General features: G+C 38.2%; 1 protein-coding gene across 1 annotated transcript; it reads left to right on the plus strand.

The window, feature by feature from the left end:
- The first annotated feature begins 6,953 nt into the window (after window positions 1–6,953).
- On the plus strand, window positions 6,954–23,782 carry cdv3 (carnitine deficiency-associated gene expressed in ventricle 3). Its single transcript, XM_056254197.1, has 5 exons — window positions 6,954–7,371; window positions 15,245–15,321; window positions 15,644–15,771; window positions 15,857–16,022; window positions 22,459–23,782. Exons 1-5 carry the CDS (start codon window positions 7,177–7,179, stop codon window positions 22,583–22,585), a joined length of 693 nt encoding a protein of 230 aa, XP_056110172.1. The 5' UTR covers window positions 6,954–7,176; the 3' UTR covers window positions 22,586–23,782.
- The last annotated feature ends 156 nt before the right edge of the window (window positions 23,783–23,938 follow it).

Genomic DNA, 23,938 nt, shown 5'->3' on the forward strand with positions numbered 1-23,938 from the left:
ATTTGACCAGTATTAACATCCCTAAACTGGCTTCCCATAAAATGGAGGATAGATTTTTAAATGTTGCATTAAATTTATAAAGCTTTATCAGGCCTTGCGCCTCAATATCTTATTGACCCTCTTGTCCCTTACGAGAGCATTGGACATCTGACCATGTTCTGTGGAAATCCCCCATTGTCGTTATAAATTGAAGGGTCATCGTGCATTTTCTATTGTAGGCCCCAAACCAGTGGTTTCCAGTGGTAAAAGTTGAGTTTTAGCACTTAGCATGAAGAACCAATTTAGACACAGACTGTGCAAAGAGATTGATTTAAGACTCAAACTCTTGTCGATACAAAAACATACCCTGTGTGAGTATTTGTTTTTAATGTTGATAATAAACTATACGAGCAAGAATGCAATTTTCCAGAATATATCCACACAATTGATATTGATTTTATCCAACAGTTCAACAACCAAAAAGGTAATAATAATTTATGTACAATTTAAACACAGTAGTGTCAGTATTGTTTGCTCTATTTTGCACTGAAATAATAGTTACAACGAAAGCCACTGCAGAACTGCTCTCATTAGAGTTACAAAGGATTTGCTCTTATTATCCAACCGTGGTTGTATCTCTATATTAGTGTCAGTAGATCTTAGTTGTGCATTTGACACTATTGACCACACCATTCTTTTGAATAGACTCGAACATTACGTTGATAATCTTAGTTTTGCATTTGATACCATCGACCACAACATTCTTTTGAATAAACTTGAAAATTACATTGATATTAGTGGAATTGCATTGGCATGGTTTAAATCATACTCATCTGACCGTTACTAATTTGTAGCAGTAAATGAAGAGGTGTCATATCGATCACAAGTTCAGTATGGAGTACCACAAGGCTCAGTACTAGGACTGTTGCTTTTCATCCCGTACATACCCTTTGGAGATATCATTGGGAGGCATGGCATTAGTATTCACAGTTACGCTGATGAATACGCCCTCCTCCTGTGAGAGCTCTCCGGCCTCTGCCACAGCGCCAAGGCACACACCCTCCTCCATCGGCCCGAGGTGAACCAAAAACAACTGATACCAGCTCTCAGTGATATGTGTCGGGTCTCCGCTATGACAACAGTAACTTTCTTAAATGTTTACATAACAAGCGGGAACCCAGTGTGCCTGTATCTTCCTCTATTGCTGTTCGATTACATGATAGAAAGTCTAAGGCCTTCAAAAGCCGTACAGCAAACCCATCTAATCTGGTGCCTATTACACGACAAACTAAGATTACTGTGGGGACAAAAAGTAAGACTGTTAAGTTAGCACTATTAAACATCCGCTCACTTAAAAATAAATCACTTCTAGTCAACGATTTAATAACCACATACAACCTGGATTTTATGTTTCTAAATGAAACCTGGCTAGAAGACAGCTGCAGTGCAACAGTCCTCAATGAAACATCTCCTCCTAACTTTACTTTCATGAGTGTCTGCAGAGCTGTAAGGAGAGGTGGAGGAGTAGCTGCTCTTTTTAAGGATGTCTATCAATGTAAGCAAATATCATTTGGTAATTACCCGTCTTTCGAATATCTGGGTATTGTGTTAAAAGGCGTTCCACGCATTTTACTTATGATTCTTTACAGGCCTCCAAAATACTCTTCAGCCTTTGCTGAGGACTTTACAGAACTGTTATCAACAATTTCCTCAGAGTTTGACTGTTTTGTGATTGCTGGAGATTTTAACATCCACATAGATAATACAGAAACCAATATGGCAAAAGAAATCAAAACTGTTTTAAAAACTTTTGACCTGATTCAGCATGTACACGGACCGACACACACTCGTGGACACACTCTAGATTTACTTATCAGTAAGGGTCTAAACATTTCATCGATTGTTATTAAGGATGTAGCACTGTCTGATCATTTCTGTATTTTCTTTGATATATTGATCTCTCCTGCCATTGAAGCTAGATCTGTGTCTGTCAAGAAGAGATGCATAAATGAGAACACTAGTGTACTATTTATGAAGGCTATATCTACAACACCAAGCTTATCTGCTGACTCTGTTGATTTTCTCCTTGATTCTTTTAACTCAAAAGTTAAAAGTGTAATTGATGATATTGCTCCTGTGAAAGTCAGGAAGAGTGGTAGACAAAAAGCACCTTGGAGAAACTCAACAGCAGTGCAAAATATGAAAAGACAATGCAGAAAAACAGAGCGCATGTGGCGGAAGACCAAACTTGTAGTCCATTATAACATCTACAAAGACACCATCCATGCTTTCAATATGGAACTAGGCAAAGCTAGACAGACTTTCTTCTCAAATATTATAAACAGCAACTTAAACAACACACGCACTCTTTTTGCTACTGTAGAGAGACTGACAAACCCCCCAAGCCAGATTTCCAATGAATTGCTCTCAGACAGAAAGTGCAGGGAGTTTGCTTCGTTCTTCTCTGAGAAAATCAATAATATCAGAAAGGTGATCAGCACATCATTGAGCCGCACTGGGGTCAGACAGATCAGACCACAACCTGAGAAAGCAGCTACTATGTCTGATTTTGATGAAATTGATGGCAAAATTTTAGAAGAAACCGTACAGCACCTTAAAACATCAACCTGCGCCCTTGACGCACTTCCCACATCTTTCTTCAAAAGTGTGTTAAACTGTTTAGAAGCTGATCTCCTAGAAGTGGTAAATGCCTCACTTATCTCTGGGAATTTTCCAAACTCCCTGAAAACTGCAGTTGTCAAGCCCCTCCTGAAAAAGAGCAATCTGGATAAGACCATATTAAGCAACTATAGACCGATCTCAAATCTTCCTTTCATTGGCAAGATCATTGAAAAAGTTGTCTTCAATCAGCTGAACAAATTCTTAATCTCGAATGGATACTTTGACAATTTTCAATCTGGTTTCAGATCGCATCACAGCACAGAGACAGCGCTCATAAAGATAATAAATGATATTCGCTTAAACACTGATAACGGCAAATTATCAGTGCTGGTACTACTCGACCTCAGTGCTGCATTTGACACTGTCGATCACGACATACTTCTTGACAGGCTGGAAAACTGGGTGGGGCTTTCTGGGATAGTCCTAAAATGGTTCAGGTCATACTTAGAAGGGAGAGGTTATTATGTGAGTATAGGAGACCATAAGTCTGAGTGGACGTCCATGACATGCGGAGTCCCTCAAGGCTCAATTCTTGCACCACTCCTGTTCAACCTGTATATGCTCCCAATGAGCCAAATAATGAGAAAGAACCAAATCTCTTACCACAGCTATGCAGACGACACACAGATCTACTTATCCCTATCGCCTAACGATTACAGCCCCATTGACTCCCTGTGCCAATGCATTGAGGAAGTAAACAATTGGATGTGCCAAAACTTTCTTCAGTTAAACAAAGACAAAACTGAAGTCATTGCGTTTGGCAACAAAGATGAAGTTCTCAAGGTGAATGCATACCTTGACGCTAGGGGTCTAACAACTAAAAATCAAGTGAGGAATCTGGGTGTGTCTCTAGAGTCAGACCTTAGTTTCAGTAGTCATATCAAATCAATAACTAAATCAGCATACTATCATCTGAAAAATATTGCAAGAATTAGATGCTTTGTTTCCAGTCAAGACTTAGAGAAACTTGTGCATGCTTTCATCACCAGCAGGGTGGATTATTGTAATGGACTCCTCACTGGCCTTCCCAAAAAGACCATAAGACAGTTGCAGCTCATACAGAACGCTGCTGCCAGGATCCTGAGCAGAACCAGAAAATATGAACACATCACACCAGTCCTCAGGTCTTTACACTGGCTCCCAGTTACATTTAGGATTGATTTTAAAGTATTATTACTGGTATATAAATCATTTAATGGCCTAGGACCTAAATACATTGCAGATATGCTCACTGAATATAAACCCAACAGATCACTCAGATCATTAGGATCACATCAGCTAGAAATACCAAGGGTTCGCTCTAAGCATGGTGAGTCTGCTTTTAGCTACTATGCGAGCCGCAGCTGGAACCAGCTTCCAGAGGAGATCAGATGTGCTCCTGCAGTAGTCACATTCAAATCCAGACTCAAGACACTTCTGTTTAGCTATGCATTTACTGAATGAGCACTGTGCCACTGTGTCCGACTGTTTGTACTGTATTTTATTTTATTTTTTATTCTAAACTGCTTTAATTATTCTTATTTCTTTTGATTATTTTAATCTCTTTATTCTTAACTGTTTTAATTATTCCTATTTCTTTTGATTTTTTTTATGTAAAGCACTTTGAATTGCCATTGTGTATGAAATGTGCTATATAAATAAACTTGCCTTGCCTTGCCTTGCCTTGATGATACTCAGCTCTATATTTCTTCGCGTCCTGACGAACCGGAACCAGGAACACTTCCTATAACACCCAATGTACTGTAGCGATTATCGTTATTAGAATGGCATCTACGCTAATATTAGCCTGTCTGTCTCATCCTTATCCCGAGGTTACTGTAGTCGGATCCGGCCCATATCTAGATCAAATGGTGGACCTGCACCTAGACATGACCAAAAAACGCAAAAACCTGAACATCAGCAGAGAACGTGTCTCCTAGTCAATCCCCTGTGAAGGCCTCATCGACATGACAGCAACCCTGATCCTAAGCAGAGACCACAAGATCCAGACAGGTCCTCCGCGCAGATCCCGATGGCAGCTTCGGCTCCATACCGGCGTGATTAATCGATCTTCAAACAAAAGGAATTGGATGAATATTTGAATGCTACCGATCCACATCTGAATTCTAACTTGTGATGCAGCCTGGAATCATAATCACACCATGTTTGTTCGTTGGCCAGAGGAGAACTATACCCTGAGCCTGGTTTCTCCCAAGGTTTTTTTCTCCATTCGGTAACCAGATGGAGTTTAGGTTCTTGCTTAGTTGGGGGCACTTAAAGGGGTGGTATAATGCCATTTTCACAAGATGTAAAATAAGTCTTTGATGTCCCTAGTGTGTGTGTGTGTGTGTGTGTGTGTGTGTGTGTGTGTGTGTGTGTGTGTGTGTGTGTGTGTGTGTGTGTGTGTGTGTGTGTGTGTGTGTGTGTGTGTGTGTGTGTGTGTGTGTGTGTGTGTGTGTGTGAAAAATAGCTCAAAATACCCCACAGATATTTTTACATAGCATGTTAAAATTGTCACTTTTTGAGGGTGAGCAAAAATATGTAGAATGCAACAGGACATTTCTGAATGGTTAGTTCACGAATTTAGGTGGCTTATGTGTAGTTATCTTCTAGTCATTGATTAGCATATTCTGTCATGATGATCTATAAATGCTTTCCCGGGGGCGGGGTTTATGTAAATTTTAGGGTTGTGATGTCACTAACCCGGGAGGAATGTCGTGTAGTCCCTACCAGCCGTTTGTTGTAGTCCTTAAAAAGTAATTTCTTTAAAAGAAAATATCTCCCTTTGCTTTGAACTTTGAGCATTGTAACTTTGCAGATGTTGTTTGTGCTCAAACAGCAACAACACTAGTACTAAAGTTAGAAAAGTAAAATCATAATCAACCACCCCTTTAATATTCAACAATATTATTGATCTGACAGTACTGATGCTGGGGTATGAGAACTGAACTGAGCTGGACGATGACATAATTTTTTTTGCAGAACTATTTATAGGTTTTAAGATTTAATAATTGATGCTCTTTATTTACAACGGAACTGAACAAACACTGAACTGACTTCAGCTGAAAAGCAGCCGATATGCATCATTTTCCTGTTATCACTGTAAAGCTAATAAATTAAGGTGACTTGACTTGACTTGAACTGTTGTGCGTCTCCAAGCAACAACGTGTTTCATTATTGAACGAATCTATGGCTTCGAATTAACCAGGAGAGTCAATGATTAAATTATCTATTCATAAATACACTTCACTTGCTTAGTTGCTTTGCTTTTGAATGAATGAATCAATCAATCAATCAATCAATCAATCAATCGATGATTCACTCATTAAGACAGTGACTTGTCGCCACCTACTGACGATTTTAGTTTTATATTTAAAAATATATTTACCATCATTTCATATTTTTTTTCTATGGAACATTTTTTTTATTTAAAACATTATCTCATAACATTGTTTATGCCATTGTAATTGAATTCTTGCCACCTCTGAGCAGCATAAAACAGTGTGTAAATACATCTAGATGCAGCTTGTGCACAGTGCAAAGATTGCTTTTGTTTCATTTGGTTCAAATTGTTGATTTAGTTAAATGTATTGCTTTATTTATAATATTAATCATTTAATGGAATTTTAAGAATTTGACATAAAACATGAAACACGTATTAATGGAAACAGAATGTCAATGGAAAAGGTGTGACTGCAGTCAGTGGAAGAGGGAGGTACGCTGAAGGATGTTTAATACCCCCACTTTAAAAAAGTTTGGGAACCACTCTGGAACAAGATTCCACTTCATGTCAGAGCAGCCTTGTCGCTCAACGTTTTTAAATCTGTTTTAAAAACATTTTTATCCGTTTTAACCGCTTTATCTTTTGACTACATTTTAAATATAAATAGCCTAGGCAGGTTTTGTGGTTAAGTATTGGTAGCTATTATAAAGACTATATTATGTGTATTGTAAAGCACTTTGGTTCAACTCCTGTTGTTTTTAAACGTGCACTATAAATAAAGGTTATAGGTTGAGTAATATTGAGAAAAGTTGAGTAATTTCTGCAAGTGTGCCTCTTTTATGCAAACGTGTTTTTTATTCAGTATAAAACGGCACTACATATGTAAATGTATCAGTAGAAATGTTTTCTTTCATTTGTTAACTAAATTACTCAACAGGTCTTGTATAACTGCTAAAACAAAATAGTTGCACAATCTGGCAAAATCACTGTGCAGAATCATCACCCTGCGATGTGATTGGTCGAAAACTAACATAGTGCTCAGCGATTGGATAGCAGAACTGTCAAACACAAATCTGCTTTCCCATCCGGGTCAGATTGGAAGCAACCCTATCCGGTGCATTGAGCGAGTGTGTGTCACACTTTCAGCTGGTGAGTGCTAGGTTGCTCTCAGCACACCGTTAACCTGCGGATTCACATGAAACACGGATTATCGGGCAGACACACACGCAAAGGCTCGTTTGCTGTCGTTTCAGACGCTGATCTCATCATTTCTGAGCTTTTTTAGTGTCAAGTGAAGGAAATTTGGGGATAAGATGGCGGATGTGGCTCCGGCCGGCGTGGAGAAGAGTCTGGATGACTTCTTCGCAAAGCGCGACAAGAAGAAAAAGAAAGAGAAGGTCAAGGGAAAGGAGCAGGCAACCGGAGGAGCCGTAATGGTGTTGAAAAAGACGAAAAGGGAGAAGGAGAAGTCGACGAAGAGTGAGAATCAGGACGCGCAGATGGAGAAGGTAATGCAGAGTCAAAAAACACACCGGCTGCGTCACAAACCCGTGAGCTGCCTTGCCTAGGCTAGCGAACATTCAAAACGTGCTTGAAACGTTGAGCAATGTGGGCTAAGCGCGCAGTTCACTCGGCTTCGTGACAGCTAAATAGCACTAACAAAAGGTTATATGTTTAATTTGTCTATATGAGAAAGTTAATGTGATGTTGTGTTGTAGACATCATGTGTTTGTGATTCTGAAAGCTATTAGGCTGCTTAAATTTACATTTAACTTTAAAATCAATTTCGGTCGTGATTGACTCACCCTCCACGACTTTTCCTCTTAAAAAGTAAAATGCGAAAATGTCAAAGTTAGGTTTTTAGCAGAACAGTAAAATATTGACAGTATCACTCATTTACTTCAGTTTTAAAAAAGAATTCTTACAATTAAAGTCAATAGACAGAATAACAGTACTAGTCACTAACATTTCAAATGGAAATGGAGCAACAGGAGGGTGTGTAAATGGCGACAGAATTGTCTTTTTTGGGTGAACTATGCCTTTAATTTTGTCCTTAAATAGAAGTCGTGTCTGAAGTGACGTATGTTGGGTGATATGACATCACACTGTTCCATGGGGAATCAATCCTCTGTAAGTCTTGCAGGGGTCTTATATCTGATCCTGTAACCGTCCTTCAACGCCACCATATGCTCGATTCTCATGTCATTACAGAATAGCTAGGCTACGTGTTAATAAGTGATGCTGGTGTATGATTGTACTTTTACAAAGACATCAGATCGCTTTAATTAAATCCTGCACTTTTCATATTGTGATGCACATCGAGAAATATTGTAAGTCAGTTGTGCTGCATCCCAATTTGCCCACTGTGCCCTAAAAGTACGTTCTCTTTTGAGAATAAAACGTATATAGCCTAGTTTTGAATGTGTAACACAAGAGCAGGCAGATTTCGAGACATACTAGTACCACGTCATAATTGTGTCTGAAGTCCTAGTGAAATGGAAATTCACCCTATCTATTTTCTAAATGCATGATATAGATCTTATGTGATGCATGTATGCATGGTTAATTTTTCAGATTTGTTGACCTCTTAGTGTTTAGCCTAATCAAAGCTGGACCTTTCTGTGAAAATGACAGACTGGTGTCATATGCAGGTCTTGTCCAATTGTTTCGTCTGTTTAAAGTCACCTTAAAAATAACAATTGTTTTTTTAAAATGGAAAATTGTGGTATTTATTATTAGTGATTTATCTGTAGGAGATGTGACCGAAATCTTATATCATGATATGAGTAATTTTATTTCACGATAACGATATATATCCCGATATTGTTATTTTTGTTATATTATATCACAATACTTAAAAACGCATGCAAACGATACGCTTTAGTGACAGCGTAGCACAGCAAAGTTACGTGAGCATAACCACGATAGAGATGATAGTCCAAAATCTCTACCGGTTTACACATTTCTACCGGTTAATCGCAGCAATTGCAAATGATCCAACTTTCCAATCAATTCCTGATGGACAAAGCCCCACCCTACTTTTGTTATTGTTTATGCCATTTTATTTAGATATACATCAGAGAAGGAAGCACTATAGCAACTTCCGTCAGCTTTAAACCCACCCCTGCAAGGTTTCCCACTTCTCAAAATTTGACAACAGATAGAGAGAAACCAAGACCACGCCCTTTTTCATTGTGAGTTAGACCATGCTCCCACATAGACACCCAGCATCCTGTCACTGTAAACTGGCTGGTCAATCATCGTGTCACTGATAACGTCTTCATATACACATTTTAGTTTGATTAATTGATGCTATTGATGTTAATCTGCCAGTCGAGTTTTTTTTTTTTTTTTTTTTTTAGTTAATGGCCAAACGTGTCTTTTTAAAAGTTCACAATGTTGTTGCAGATGAAATTGCTTCACACAACTTTTTCCAGCACTTCAAACATGCGCGTAATTTGCACGGGGGTTACGGGGGTCATAACCCCCTCAAAAATCAGATCCAGCTAATATAACCCCCCCAATATCATCACATAATTCAGATTAAAATAAATATGAAATATTCCGAATGAATGCTTTTGTTCGTTTTCTTTATTAAATTCATTTGCCAGCAAGAAAGATAATATCATATTTTAAATAATCTGTAATGTACCCCCTGCCCACCGCACCGACTACTTGGTATTACCCAACCCGCTTTCTCTATCAAGTTTATTCACTATTTTGCACAGTCGCTGGGATGAATGGTCGGAGAAAGCTGACGGTGCATGCTAACGGATGGAAAGATGAAAGGACAGCCAGACAACGATTTTTCATTGTTGGTCGACACCAGCCAAAAAGAGGAAAAATCCTGACCAAACGGAGGTTAGCTGTTAAGTTAGCTCAGCGTTTCTCAGAGTGTGTGGCGCGGGCGCGGCCCAGTGGTGGGGAATAGAGACATGACAAATGGGGCGTGACAAACAGGTTTTGTGCCCATCTTTTTAATTCCTTTATTTATTGACCATACACTCAAAACAAAACAAAAACACATTTAAATGTAAGCCTTACTTAACGTTTTCACACGTAAGTTTAAAAGTTTTTTCAAGGCGATCGTTATTGATCGTAATATCACGGAGTATCCCATGGAGACGCGTCATTCATTGCTTGTCACACCGCAGCCACAATAGCTGAATGACTGATGATCTGCTTTTATTTCCTTTTTTATTCAAAATTTCACAAATTTGTTAGCTATAGCAGGATATATCTGATATTCCGATTGTCAAATATGTTCAAGTGGATGTTTTGTTTTTTCAAACACCTTTATAACGATCGCGTTAGTTGAGCTGTATGCGCAACATAATGCAAGATATCTTATTAAAATACCTAAAACAATACGTACATTATTAGGAATTTACCACCTCCGGCTCAATTTGAGATTATTATTATTATTTTAATTTTTTGTTCTTTTTGCATGGAGTTTGCAAAGTGACAAAATGAATCAAAGCACAACTAACGTTAGTCACTTGTATTATCTCAGTTTCTGAATTTGATGTTATCAGAGGCTAAATGCAAACACCTTTTTTTTAATCTAGCCTACTTTTGAGTCTTATTTCGTGCAAAGTGATAATATAATTGCAGTTTCATTTTCTCTATTTAAAAGTTTTTAATGCTGCTGTTTGATAAGTTTTTAAAATGTGATGTTAATAAAATACATTTTAACAGTTAAACTTAAAGCCTAGTTTATTAACATTTTGTTGGGGTGATTGGGCATGTAGTGTGTTACACAAGAAAATTATTCAATAAATTAATAAATATGCCGCGAGTTTAACCCCCCCAATGGTAGACCCAAAGTTACGCCCTTGACTTCAAAGCTCTATTGTGAATGATTGCGTTGCAACTCGGAGGTCGATTTAAAAGTGTCATGAAACCCCCCTGTTTTAGCCTGGTCAGTTCACCTCCGAGTTGGAAAAAGTCTAAAAAAAAATGGGCGTGTAAAGCTGTGGAAAAGTGGTAGAGGGTGGAAAGAGGGGAGAAAACAACCAATAAAACACAGACCTGCTACACACTCATTATACAGACACATGAATATTAAAATATGACCTCGGAGAGAGAAAAAAAAAGTTAAGGGTTAATCATCTAACCCTATATAACAAACTGCCAAACATCCGGGAGAAACGTGGAAGAGAGCACTAGAGTATATGAACTATGTCTATATAAATATACTAAATATGTCTATAACTTGAAACGCGCTTGCTCCGGTCCGTATATGAATGATATGATCCGCATTGCGAGCGCTCCGCACAGAAACCTCTCTCGCGCGCGCCAATGTTTTTTTGAATTCTCAGCTGAAGTTAGTCTGGAGCCCTGAGTTAATAGGAATTGAGTTTTTTACTCCTGTTATAAGTGTGCCCTTTAATTTTTAGGCAGTTGTTTTTTCTCATTAGGGTTAGGTTTGTTTAAATCTTCCAGTGTGGTTGTTGAGAATATATTTGATTTACATTTACAATTAAGGGTACGTTTACACAACAATGATGTACTTTGCATTTTTTTCACGTACAGACGACAACATTGTCAAAACGATCTCCGTTCACACGGATCCGCAAAAAAACTACTAAAAACTCTGTATTCTGCTGCCAGGCCAGTAGTTGGCGATGTTACTTTGTAAAGAAACACTATGAGCATATAGACTGAACTAGGGCTGTAACGATACGCGATATAAAATCGAAATCGCGATACTCAGGTCCACGATCCTGTATCGCGATGTGGGAAGGCAGAATCGCGATCAAACCCCTTCCAACTCCCAGAGTTATCCTTCCTGTCCTGAACCAGGGCTCGAATTTCGGCGCGGGTATTGCGCATAATTCTAATCATTCCCGCAAATCATTCTTTTAACAACTATCTTCCAGACGCAATTTCACAAACAGCGTGAGTGTTCAGCGGTGCCGCGCGTCTTCTATCTCTTCTCATAATGTGTTGTGTAAGGCAAGCATCAAGCGCTGCGGCGATAATACACACTCGCGTTTAGGAGTCGGGACCATAGACTGTAAGGTCGGGACATGACGGAATATTCACTTGCACAATCGGGCCAGCAGTGCATCGTGACTGAAGTCTTTTTAAGTCTTACCAGTTTAAACATTCAAGCGATTTTAAACTAATCAGTGCTCGCGCGCTCTCTGAGATTATTTTCTATGCGCACATTCATAGAAAATCCGCCTCAAAAACAGCTGGCCAGTAACTATTTTTCGCGGATTATATTGCTTTAACACGCAAAATTGTCAATTTCGGTCTTTGTGAGTAGGCTATACTCTAAATATAGTCGGTTTTGTCTTTAATAAGCATAAAACGCATGCCAGTATAATGAACACAGGATCCGTGCACTAGCTCTTAAAGTGACGGAAGCCATATGTGTCTGTCATTAATTTTGTTGTCAAAACAACAAAAGATGGCTTTAAGTTAAAGGAATCAGGTTTAATAGCCTATGTATTTAATTTATTCAGGACTAAAATACTACCCAGTGTTATTTTCCATTTGATTACTTTATTCAGTATCTGTATATGAATACTAGTGTTAGACCTATTCAAAAACTTTTCTCTTTGATTGTCTTTATTTGTATCTTTATTCTATTGTATTTATTTGTGCTACCTTTTTCAATTTAATTAAACAATTTAAATCAAGCTTCCTTGTGATGTGTAAATTCTTAACAACAATATTACCTCATTGCAAAAATGCAATGAGCGCAAACATTTAGGCAAGATAAATGTAATAATTTTGTTTGGAAAAAATGCCCCCCCTTTCTCCCCCTCAAACAAAAAAAATCCCCCCCATGAGAATCATCTAAGGGGGGATTTCCCCCCCATTTTCCAAAACGAAATTCAGGCCCTGAGAACTACCACATCTTTAAATTACTATTAGTATTATTTGAAGTTAACATTATAAAATACGTAGACCTACACCACAAAACTAGTTGAGGATAAATTATTTAAAATTTGGCAATTTCAGCATTATAGACGTGAAATTTGCAGCCAAAACTTGAAATATAAGTTCTCAGAAAGTGCATTAAATTAATCCTCAATTGACCGGCAACACGTCCAACATGCAGATGCATATCCTACGGCACCATCCCGAAATCAATTTAGTTGGAGTACAGAACACAACCCAAAAGCAGCAGCCTACACTGCCTAGTATAGTTTAATAATTTGCATAGTTATTATTGTTCTTTGGTGTTTAGATTATACAGGTTTTTCCTAATGTTATTTAATAAAAATACCGGTATTTTTTTTTTCTCTCAAAATCTCTTTTTTTCACCACAAGCCCCGCCCCCTCAAGCCCCGCCCCCGTGATAGAATCGCGATACGAATCGAATCGTGGGTCAATAATCGTGATACGAATCGAATCGTGGGTTTGGTGTATCGTTACAGCCCTAGACTGAACACGTAATACACTTGTGCATGACGTTACAGTTTTTACAAATTCATGAGATGATACTGGGTGGTATTGTTTTCAAAAACCTGCACGTTGAAACTGGTTTCAGGCCCCCAAAATGCCATTGTTGTGTAAATAAACTGGCAAAATGCATAAAAAGTAGGGATGCACCGATATGAACATTTTGGCCGATACCGATAACCGATAATTCTTTACATTTGAAAGCCGATAACCGATATATTTGCCGATAAATCTCAATTAAAATTTTGATATACTTTGATAGCCTGTATACATAAACAAAAGGCTCACCATTAAAAGCCTTGTCTCAAACACTTTTAACATAAATCAAACATATACAATACAGTATAGTTTGAAGCAGTGTAAGATTCCTTAACTTTTAAAATTAATTTTACACTGGGCAACTTCCTTTATTAAAAAATGGTAACACTTTATAATAAGGTTTAATTTTGTTAGCAGCCATTAGTTAGCATGAACTTATAAGACATTTTTAATAAAGTTGTATCTGTTAACATTAGTCAATGAACTGTGAACTAACATGAACACATATTTTATTATAACAATAACAAAAGCTATTGCCTCTTTGTTAGTTAATGCATTAACAAATGAGACCTTATTGTAGTGTTATCAAAAAATCTTTTGCCTAACAAAAAATAAAATACCTAAATAATGCAAACAAGTCATTGGATAACATTGGGCTGCATATAAAGAAACAAAATGCATGTGCCATGGATCAATAAAATGGAATCGCCGCCGCATGCACGTACAATAAGGAAATTATTTTAATCAAACCATATCGTTGATGAAAATAATACGAGAAGAAAATAATGTTAGTTATTAATTATAACGCAATGTTTTTGAAAACAAATAAATATTTTTAATATTACAGTGATAGTAAACATCTTTAATAGCTTAGTTACTGTTTCAAATGACATTGCTGTGTGAGCACGCGCGCTGAAGCTGAAGAGAACGAAACTGAATCGCTTTGCTAGAAGGTTAATCAACTCAACGGTTGCTGAATTTACAAATTTATCACAATAGTGGATACAATTATAATTATATGACAGTCCCAATCATAGCTTTTAATGTTTTGCATTGTTGTTTAATCTGCGCGCGCTGAAGCTGAAGAGAACGAGCACCGGGAAATTGAAGAGATTTTCTAGCAGGTTGTTTAAACGAAACGCATCATATGTGAGGTTAATCAGATATTTATATTACATCAACTTTATATTACGATTTATCTGCACAAAATGACGTGAATGCACAATCGAACTTGTGCAGGATCATAATGTGTAGGCTAATCCCTGTTCTGGACGCGCTATTCCCACAACAACGCGCTGAAACGGTAACTAAACCCAGAGAATTCACAACGTTTTATTACAATAGTGTTCTCATTATAATGGCATGTATATGACAGTCCTATACTGTGGTTATAAATGTGCATTGCTGTTTGAGCTGCGCACGCTAAAGATAAAGATGATCACCAGTAGGCCAACAATGAAGCGCTATGCATCGTTCATTAACTCAACCAAACGCATCCTATATTAGATTAATCATATTATGTATCTTATCTTATGCTGTATCTTCCTTTTCGAAGTGATTCCAATCATTCAGAACCATCATGGTGAACCGCGCGCATCTCTCAACTGAAGTAAATTATCTATTATTTATCGGCTTTGATATATCGGCCCAATTTTCTTTTCGGACCGATAGCGATAACATCAAAAAAGACCATTTATCGGCCGATATCGATATGTGGTCGATATATCGTGCATCCCTAATAAAAAGTTTCCAGTTTTTTGTTGAAAACGGTGTTGGTTAAATGGCTGTTAAGTCGAAAGTGAGATGCTCTCAGCTTCCCTCCTTTCTCCAAAAAATGTATTATTGTGCTGGTAACTACAAACTTAGACTTCAATAAAGTAGTTTTACAACGTAAGTGTGACCTCTCTTTCTCTATCTGCCCAGGAGGACGAGGAATGGAAGGAATTTGAGCAGAAGGAGGTGGACTACACTGGACTCAGACTCCAGGCCCTGCAGATGAGGTGTGAAGAGAAAACTGTTGACATTATCTAATGAATTTCATGCTACTGATCATAAATATTATGCTGTTTGCATGGCCGTTTCTTATTCAAAATATTCTCAGTAGTTTTATTATTAGAGTTGAGGTAAACACGACTACGAATTTCTATGGTTGCCCTGATGTTTTTTTAATTTTTCTGCTAGCAATTTCAGAAAGCGCATTTCAGCAACTACACTTTGACCTTGGTTTCCAGCTAACACACATGTCTCAAAGCACTCTAAATGAATTTAAACATGGATGCATCTCTGTTGTAGTACACATTTTTATGTTTGTGTGTCTGACAGTGATGAGAAGGAGGAGGAAGAGTATGAGAAGGAGGAAGTGGGCGAGGATGGTGAGATCATCCTGGTCAGTGGTGATAAAGTCTCTGGACCCTGGAATAAATCCGGCGCCCCCCCTTCAGCTGCTCCGGGTGAGTCTGAAGCATTAGTATAAACGGCCAACTAATAGAAGTGTTAGTTGAGATCAGTTCTTAATAATCTGTCTTTTTCTGTTAGTCGAGGAAGTTGAGGTTCCTGAGCCCAAGGCACCTGGCGTGTATCGTCCCCCAGGGGCCCGGTTAACCTCTACTAAAAGAGGCCCAACTCAAGGGCCTCCAGAGATCTTCAACGACGCCCAGTTCCCCTCTCTCCTCTCCACCGCCAGACACGTGGAGACTCGCAAGTAAGCAGTCACTGAGCTCCTCTAAAAAGCCTGTGTGCAGATCATCGGTACCTTTAACTTCCTTCCTTAATCAGTACCTTAACTTCCTTCCTTCCTCGTTTTTCCAGAGTATGTTAGGGATGGCATACTGCAATGCTACTCGTACTTTTTCTGCAGTGTTTGTACTGTACAGTGTGTGAATCTTCTCTGTGCATGGAATAATGACAAAAGTGTTGTTATTGTTAACTAAAATTAACTGTTAATTTCAATAAATCTAAAAAAATATATAAATATTGGATAAATTAAAAATAGAAATGTTGCCTGTGGCAACTAACTAAAATAAGTTGAAGTAATATATATTAGGGCTGTAACGATACACGATATAAAATCGAAATCGCGATACTCAGGTCCACGATCCTGTATCACGATGTGAGAAGGCAGAATCGCGATCACAACCCTTCCAACTCCCAGAGTTATCCTTCCTGTCCAGAACCAATGCTACCACATCTTTAAATTACTATTAGTATTATTTGAAGTTAACATTATAAAATACGTAGACCTACACCACAAAACTAGTTGAGGATAAATCATTTAAAATTTGGCAATTTCAGCGTTATGGACGTGAAATTTGCAGCCAAAACTTGAAATATAAATTCTCAGAAAGTGCATTTAATACCAATATATTGACACTTCTGTTTATATATCCATAGCCTACTCCCTTAATAAAGTCCAGTACATGTCCAGACATTAGAAAAATATAAGTCTACTACACATGCATTTTATATTTAATATGAGGGAAATACACACACGTACACGGACGCGACGCGACACAAAACATCTTTAATTTTTAGGTGGCAAAAAAAATATATTTTTTATAATTCTGTAAATTACACTGTACAAACCAAAAGTAATAGGCTACTAGGCTACCCATCGGATGAAGGAGGGTTGGCTCTCCCCAGAACATAAAATATTCATTTTGTTTTATTTTTCGTGTTCGCATTTAAGAGGAAAAAACAATGTCGTGACAGTTCTCTGGAAGCGGCACTAAAACTTTCAGAGACCTCAAACAGAAAAGCACAAATACTTTCTTTAAATTGAATTTCGTTTTGTATTAATTGTATCTCAATTTTAATAAATGTTTCATCAACCAATTAAATAAGTAGTAAATATAGCAGACAGATAATCACGACACAGAGGGGCCGGCGCGTGAACTGGAGCTCGTCTCATATGAATCGAAACCCAGTGTATAAGCCTATAGACCTGAGAAATATATCTACCGGTATATTGAAATGTCTACTTTTAAACCAAACAATTCAAAACGAAAGAAAACAGACTGCCCTCTGCTTATGTAATCCGTATGACAAGTGCATTTCTCTCTGGCGCGTTCACTACTGCGAAGATCGCGAGTCAGCATCGCAACTTCGTCTTTGCAGCTGACACTGACAGAAAACACTAATAAACAATTAAATGTCTCCTTGCTATATTTGACATATTCATAATCATTACTTTTGCCGGTTCTTTGTGTAAGCTTATAGGTGCTTTATTGGCAGTGCCAGCCTTACGTTACATGAACGCGTCACCACCGCATCAGCACCGAAAACTGGAGATTTTTTTAGACAATAATCGCACAACCTATTTGATATTCTATAATTAAATTCTCAGTGACTCATCTCAACCAACTATTTAAAAAAAATTAACTTGTAAGCGTCTTTTTACATGTTACATATCATGCGAGTCGTGACTACCTTTCCATGTGACGTGAGCTATTTGAAGAACGTGAAGAAACATGGAAAACAACCCAGAGATTGCGGACCCTCCCAATAGCCTACATTTCAGTCAGCAGTATGTCAACATTTCGGCTACACGGTGGAGAACAGGGATGGCAATCGTGTAATCTACAAGACCCACACAATTTGCCGTAAGTGTTTTAATAAGCTTTCTCAATTGACCGGCAACACGTCCAACATGCAGATGCATATCCTATGGTACCATCCCGAAATCAATTTAGTTGGAGCAAAGAACACAACCCAAAAGCAGCAGCCTACACTGCCTAGTTTAGTTTAATAATTTGCATAGTTATTATTGTTCTTTGGTGTTCAGATTATACAGGTTTTTCCTAATGTTATTTAATAAAAATACCAGTATATATATATTTTTTCTCTCAAAATCTTTTTTTTCACCCCAAGCCCCGCCCCCGTGACAGAATCGCGATACGAATCGAATCGTGGGTCAAAAATCGTGATACGAATCGAATCGTGGGTTTGGTGTATCGTTACAGCCCTACTATATATATATATATATCACGTGAAAAAAAGTACACCCTTTTGAATTCTATGGTTTTATGTATCAGGGCATAATAAAAAAACCAAATCATCTGGGCCCGTATTCATAAACATTCTAAGAATCCTCTCAGAAAACTCTTAATTTAGCTTAAAAACTTTTACGTAGGAGTCTTAGCTTAAGAGCGATTCGGGACCGATCTGAGAGCAACTCTGAGTAAGGAAAAGACAAAAACTCTCATCTTAGTGAGGAGGCAGGGCTGACCCCGTTGGTATGTATGACACAATCTTTTGAAGACTGTGATTGGTTGGTTGTCCAAGAAGGAGAAAAAAGAGCCATTTTAAGTATAGAGTTTACACACACACACACACGCACATTATATTTATGTATATAAATCCTTTTTTTTTACCTTGCTGTTAATTTCCTAAGGTATTTGATTGGCTTAGAATAATAAAAAATTTTCCACTCTTTCCAATTACACTGATTGCTGTCTATTTAAGTGGTGGTTTGAATGTTTGTTTTAATATAGCAAACATGAATTAAAAAACAAGAAAGACGAGAAAGCCTGACTGGTCAGAAGAACTGTGTTTACTGTTAGCCCAGTTAGTGGATGAACACTAGGCCATCATTAAAGGAAAATTCGGGCCGGGTGTCACAGCATGGAGCGAGAAGCGGACGTGGGAGCTTATAGCGCAAATGATTAACGGTTCATTCCCCTGCTTGTGCGCACTAGGGAAGCCTGCTATTCATAACTGCAGTTTTTTTGAGCCTGCAAGGTGGGAATGTCCAGTGGAAACTAAATGAACTGCGACACAATAAGAGGTTCTGAAAGTGCTGTAATGTTTGTGTGATCACTGCTTACAGAAGGTTGTGACAGACCCAAATCACTGCTGCTTTATTGCATTTTCCCATTTGCAAATATCTTAATGTAGTGATTACTTTCATTTCTGGCGTTATGGCATTCCTGCGCTGTGTCGGAGATATTAGCGTGTCTCTAATAAGATCAGTCACAAACATGATCCCTGCACGATCTCATCTATAGTGTCTTATTAACTCACTGTCATCTATTGTCTGCATCACATTTCTTCTCCCTCTTCATCGTTCTGTCATTTTCTCCTCTGCTAAAGAAACTCTTAAGCCTCTTAAAAGTCCTCATCCATACTCCTAACAATTTTGACCTTAAGACCTCTTTTAAGGGTTAAGATGCTTTCTGAATTACTTTTTTCTTTACTAGGATTTTTTCTTTAATTTTAAGAGTAAACGCCCACATTTCTAAGAATTTTCTTAGAATTTTGTCACTAGGAGCTACTCTTTGCATTAAGATTCTTTATGAATACGGGCCCTGGTCTCTGGCAGGTCTTAAAATGAGGTAAATACAACCTCAGATGAACAACACCACATGACATATTACACGTCATGGTTTATTTAACTAAAACTAGACCAAAATGGAGAAGCCATGTGTGACAAACTAAGTGCACTATACTCAAGTATACTACTTTTTCCGAGTTCCGCTCCTTTCGCGCAGTTGAGCATGCAAGCCTTTCGAAAGTATACTCCTTTGGTCGCGAGCGCAGAAAGACACTATCTAGTGGATAGGAGGGAAGCGGACCCTCCTGATGATGTAAATTACATCACGTGGACCATTGCAGAACGCGGACAGCCAAAGTATAAATCAAATCAAATGCAAGTGTGACCAACTCTAAAAAAGCAGAAGTTTTGGGCAGTTTGCTGGTCTAGAGCATTCAGGTGTGTGTTAACACGATGCCAAGGAGGAAAGACATCAGCAATGATCTTAGAGAATCAATTGTTATTGCCCATCAATCTAGGAAGTGTTACAAGCCCATTTCCAAACAAATTGTAGTCCATCATTCTAGAGTGAGGAAGATTATTCGCAAGTGGAAAACATTCAAGACAGTTACCAATCTTCCCAGGAATGGATGTCCCAGCAAATTCACCCCAAGGTCAAACCGTGAACTGCTCAGAGAAACTGCAATAAACCAAAGAGCTACATCTCAGACTCTACAGGCCTCAGTTAACATGTTAAATGTTAAAGTTCATGGCAGTACAGGTAGAAACAGACTGGACAAGGATGGAAGGATTGCCAGGAAGAAAGCTTTTTTGTTAAATAATGACAGAGTTTAATATGTCATGTGTTGTCATCTGAGGTTGTATTTACCTAATTGTAAGACCAGCTAAAGACCCGAGGCCTGTTGTATAAACGTGTACGCCTTAAATATGCCACTCTCATTAATGGAGTTAAGTACTTAAATAGAAATATTTGTAGTGGATGCGCTGCTTTGAACACTTTTCCTGTGGCATGCTGTTTTTGTTTTGACTACAGCGAGCATTGGTTGACACATTATGCACTCAGATGTGCTGTTGGTGTCATGCACAGACAGACAGAAACCTAATAACCATTTTCCGTAGTCTTTCCAATATTATGGAAAATATCATTGTATTTGAAGGATGGAATTTGAAGGAAACTGTTAGATATGTACGTTAAATGCATAAACGCAAACTGTTAAATGTTTTTGACGTGCTGAGTCCTATCTAGGCCTATCTGTATCCATTAAAAATATATAAACATCCTAAAATGTGTTTACCTTATAGGCAAAATTTATACATTTGATTTGCTTAAAGGGATACTCCACCGTTTTTTCATATTAAACTATGTTATTCTCTTATCTAAGACGAGTTAATACATACCCTTCTCGTCTCAGTGCGTGCACTGAATCGCTCTGTCGGGCGGAGAACTTTGAGAGCAGTTAGCTTAGCCCCATTCATTGTATATGGGCCAAACAGAGATGAAGTTAGAAGCGACCCAACACGTCCACGTTTTCTCTATTTAAATATAGTTACACGAGTAGTTACACGACCAAGTATGGTGACACTAAATAAAATGTGGCGCTTTTTATAAGCGGGTAAAATGGATAACTATAATGTATGGCGGAATAGCACTTATTGGGAGCACTTCGACTCGGCGCTGTAATATCTTCACTCGTGAAAAGTCCTCTCCCCCCTCTCCCTCTCCCTGTCATTTCCGTCAATAGAACCAACGTGACCTGCACGCCTGCAGTAGTAGTAGTTTTTTGTGCAGAGTTGACGAAGTATCAGGGAGAGGGAGAGGGGGAGAGGACTTTTCACGAGTGAAGATATTACAGCGCCGAGTCGAAGTGCTCCCAATAAGTGCTATTCCGCCATACATTATAGTTATCCATTTTACCCGCTTATAAAAAGCGCCACATTTTATTTAGTGTCACCATACTTGGTCGTGTAACTACTCGTGTAACTATATTTAAATAGAGAAAACGTGGATGTGTTTGGTTGCTTCTAACTTCATCTCTGTTTGGCCCATATACAATGAACTGGGCTAAGCTAACTGCTCTCAAAGTTCTCCGCCCGACAGAGCGATTCAGTGCACGCACTGAGACGAGAAGGGTATGTATTAACTCGTCTTAGATAAGAGAATAACATAGTTTAATATGAAAAAACGGTGGAGTATCCCTTTAAAGCTATTAAAAATACTATTTGGCCACTGGAGACTAACTCCTCTCTAAAAACTTTCTCTGAAATTTATTTTATACAATTTTGATTTATTTATTCTAAAACGTATTTGTTCGAAAACAAGGCAAGGATGGGCTACTGAATGATTTTTCACAATGCTATGTGCACATATCCATATCTCATGTTTTCTTAATGCTTTGTACCGTTAAATGTCCGATATCACGTGGATGGGAATACGCATGTAAATGATATGCAGATGACATTATGCATAGTAAAACTAGGCGTTGTAAGCTCCATATATGGTTATTTCGGGGGAGGAGATAAAAATATAAATAAATCATATAAAATAATTAATAAACTAAAAGAAAATGTATAAATAAAAGCTAATTCAAAATAATAAATGTAAGAGTATATAAATAATACTAAAACATCACCATGCCAAAATGTGCATCATACAATGGATGGGTTTGAAATTTCTGATTGGATGAGCCATTTCACACACAGACAGCAATGTTTTAAAAAGTAAAAAAGTTTTGGATTTTAGTTTAGTTCCAGTTTTCTCCCAGTTAAGTTAGTTTGGATTGTGTTGAACAGTTGATTCATGGTAAATAAAAAAACTGAACCTAACTGATAATGCATAATGATGCTGAGAGAAACTGTTTTCTTGTTGTAGGGACCGAGAGATGGAGAAGACTTTTGAGGTGGTCAAGCACAAGAGCCGGGTCAGAGAAGGGGAAGGCCAGGGGTCCATGCAGCAGTTACAGTTAGATAATCAGTACGCCATCCTGGGGGACAAATAAAAGCCATCTCCCCCTCCCCCCTCCAAGCCTACCGCCAGTGGTACAGTAAGACTCGCAGGGGGAACATGACCTGCAGCTGTCTGATGCAGTCCTGACTGAGCTGGAGACGCCTGTGCCCTTCCACACACACACACACACACACACACACACACACACACACACTTAAAATCCTTGTCAAGCAACATCCACAAATGAACGTATTTTGACACATTTAGCCATTGAAATCCTCTTACACACACACACACACACACACACACACACACACACACACACACACACACACACACACACAGGGCTGATAAAGGCCCTCCCTTATCAACTGCATTCAGACGGGCTGCAGCAACAGGAACTGACTGAAATTTCAAATTCTGCTTTATATGACACCAAGTTCACCAAGACGTATGATACTGCATCAAACGAACAAGGCACCAAATGTTTATTTCGGTGGATTTCCTCATGGGGTTGGTTGGCCGGCAGAGCCACTGGACATCGGCCAACCCTGAGAAAATGAGAAAAGCCACTTTGAGGATGGAGTTCAAGACATTGTGTGAGAATTTAAAAAAAAAAGAAAAAAAAGAATGCTGAGGTTTTTTTTTTTTTTTTTCATCTTTGCTACATCAGTATAGCTCCTGAACCATTTGATTTTTTTTTTTTTCTTGCATTGTGATGACAAAGCTGGGAGTTTTCGGTTTGGGCACTAGAGGGGAGACTACCTCAGTTGCATATCTGTGGTTATCATGTCGACCAGGTCCTGGACTCTGATTGGCTGCAGGAATTAACACCAGTCCAGCCAAAGAGGAGCGTTTCAACCTTAAACTTGAAAATTATATTTTTCTCTCCCCTTGTCAGGTCTTCAAATTAATTTTTTAAAGTGGCCTTAATGTTGAAAAAATTCAAATACAAAAGTGGTGGGGGAGATATATAAATATATTTAGAGAATGCGTTCTGGAAGGCACTTCCTTGTCGTGTTGCAGGTAAAGCCTGTTTGATTTGATTCTTACCACTCTTAGTAAAAAAAAAAAAAAAAACCACCGTAACCCTCTGAGAATGTAGTTCTGCGCTAGTTTGTCTACATATTGCGAATAATGGATGTTCTCTAACAATGTCCCTTTAACCTTTTCATCCATGTTCCTCTCCTCATTTTATTTGATTCCATGATGATTGACAAAACATTAAAGTTTAACCTTTCTAATCTCACATCATGTTTCTGGTTTGATGTGTATTTTTGTGATTTTTCTTGCTGTGGCCTGTAGAGGGCGCTGCGGTCATTGCTATGAAATACTCTGCAGTGTCAAATGCGTTCCTGTTTATGTGTGGAGCTGTTTTGCCATGTTAAACTGTAAATGTACGCGT

The sequence above is a fragment of the Rhinichthys klamathensis genome, unplaced genomic scaffold (assembly GCF_029890125.1).
Source record: "Rhinichthys klamathensis goyatoka isolate OS25496 unplaced genomic scaffold, OSU_Roscu_1.1 h1tg000110l_1, whole genome shotgun sequence".
Classification (NCBI taxonomy): Eukaryota; Metazoa; Chordata; class Actinopteri; order Cypriniformes; family Leuciscidae; genus Rhinichthys; species Rhinichthys klamathensis.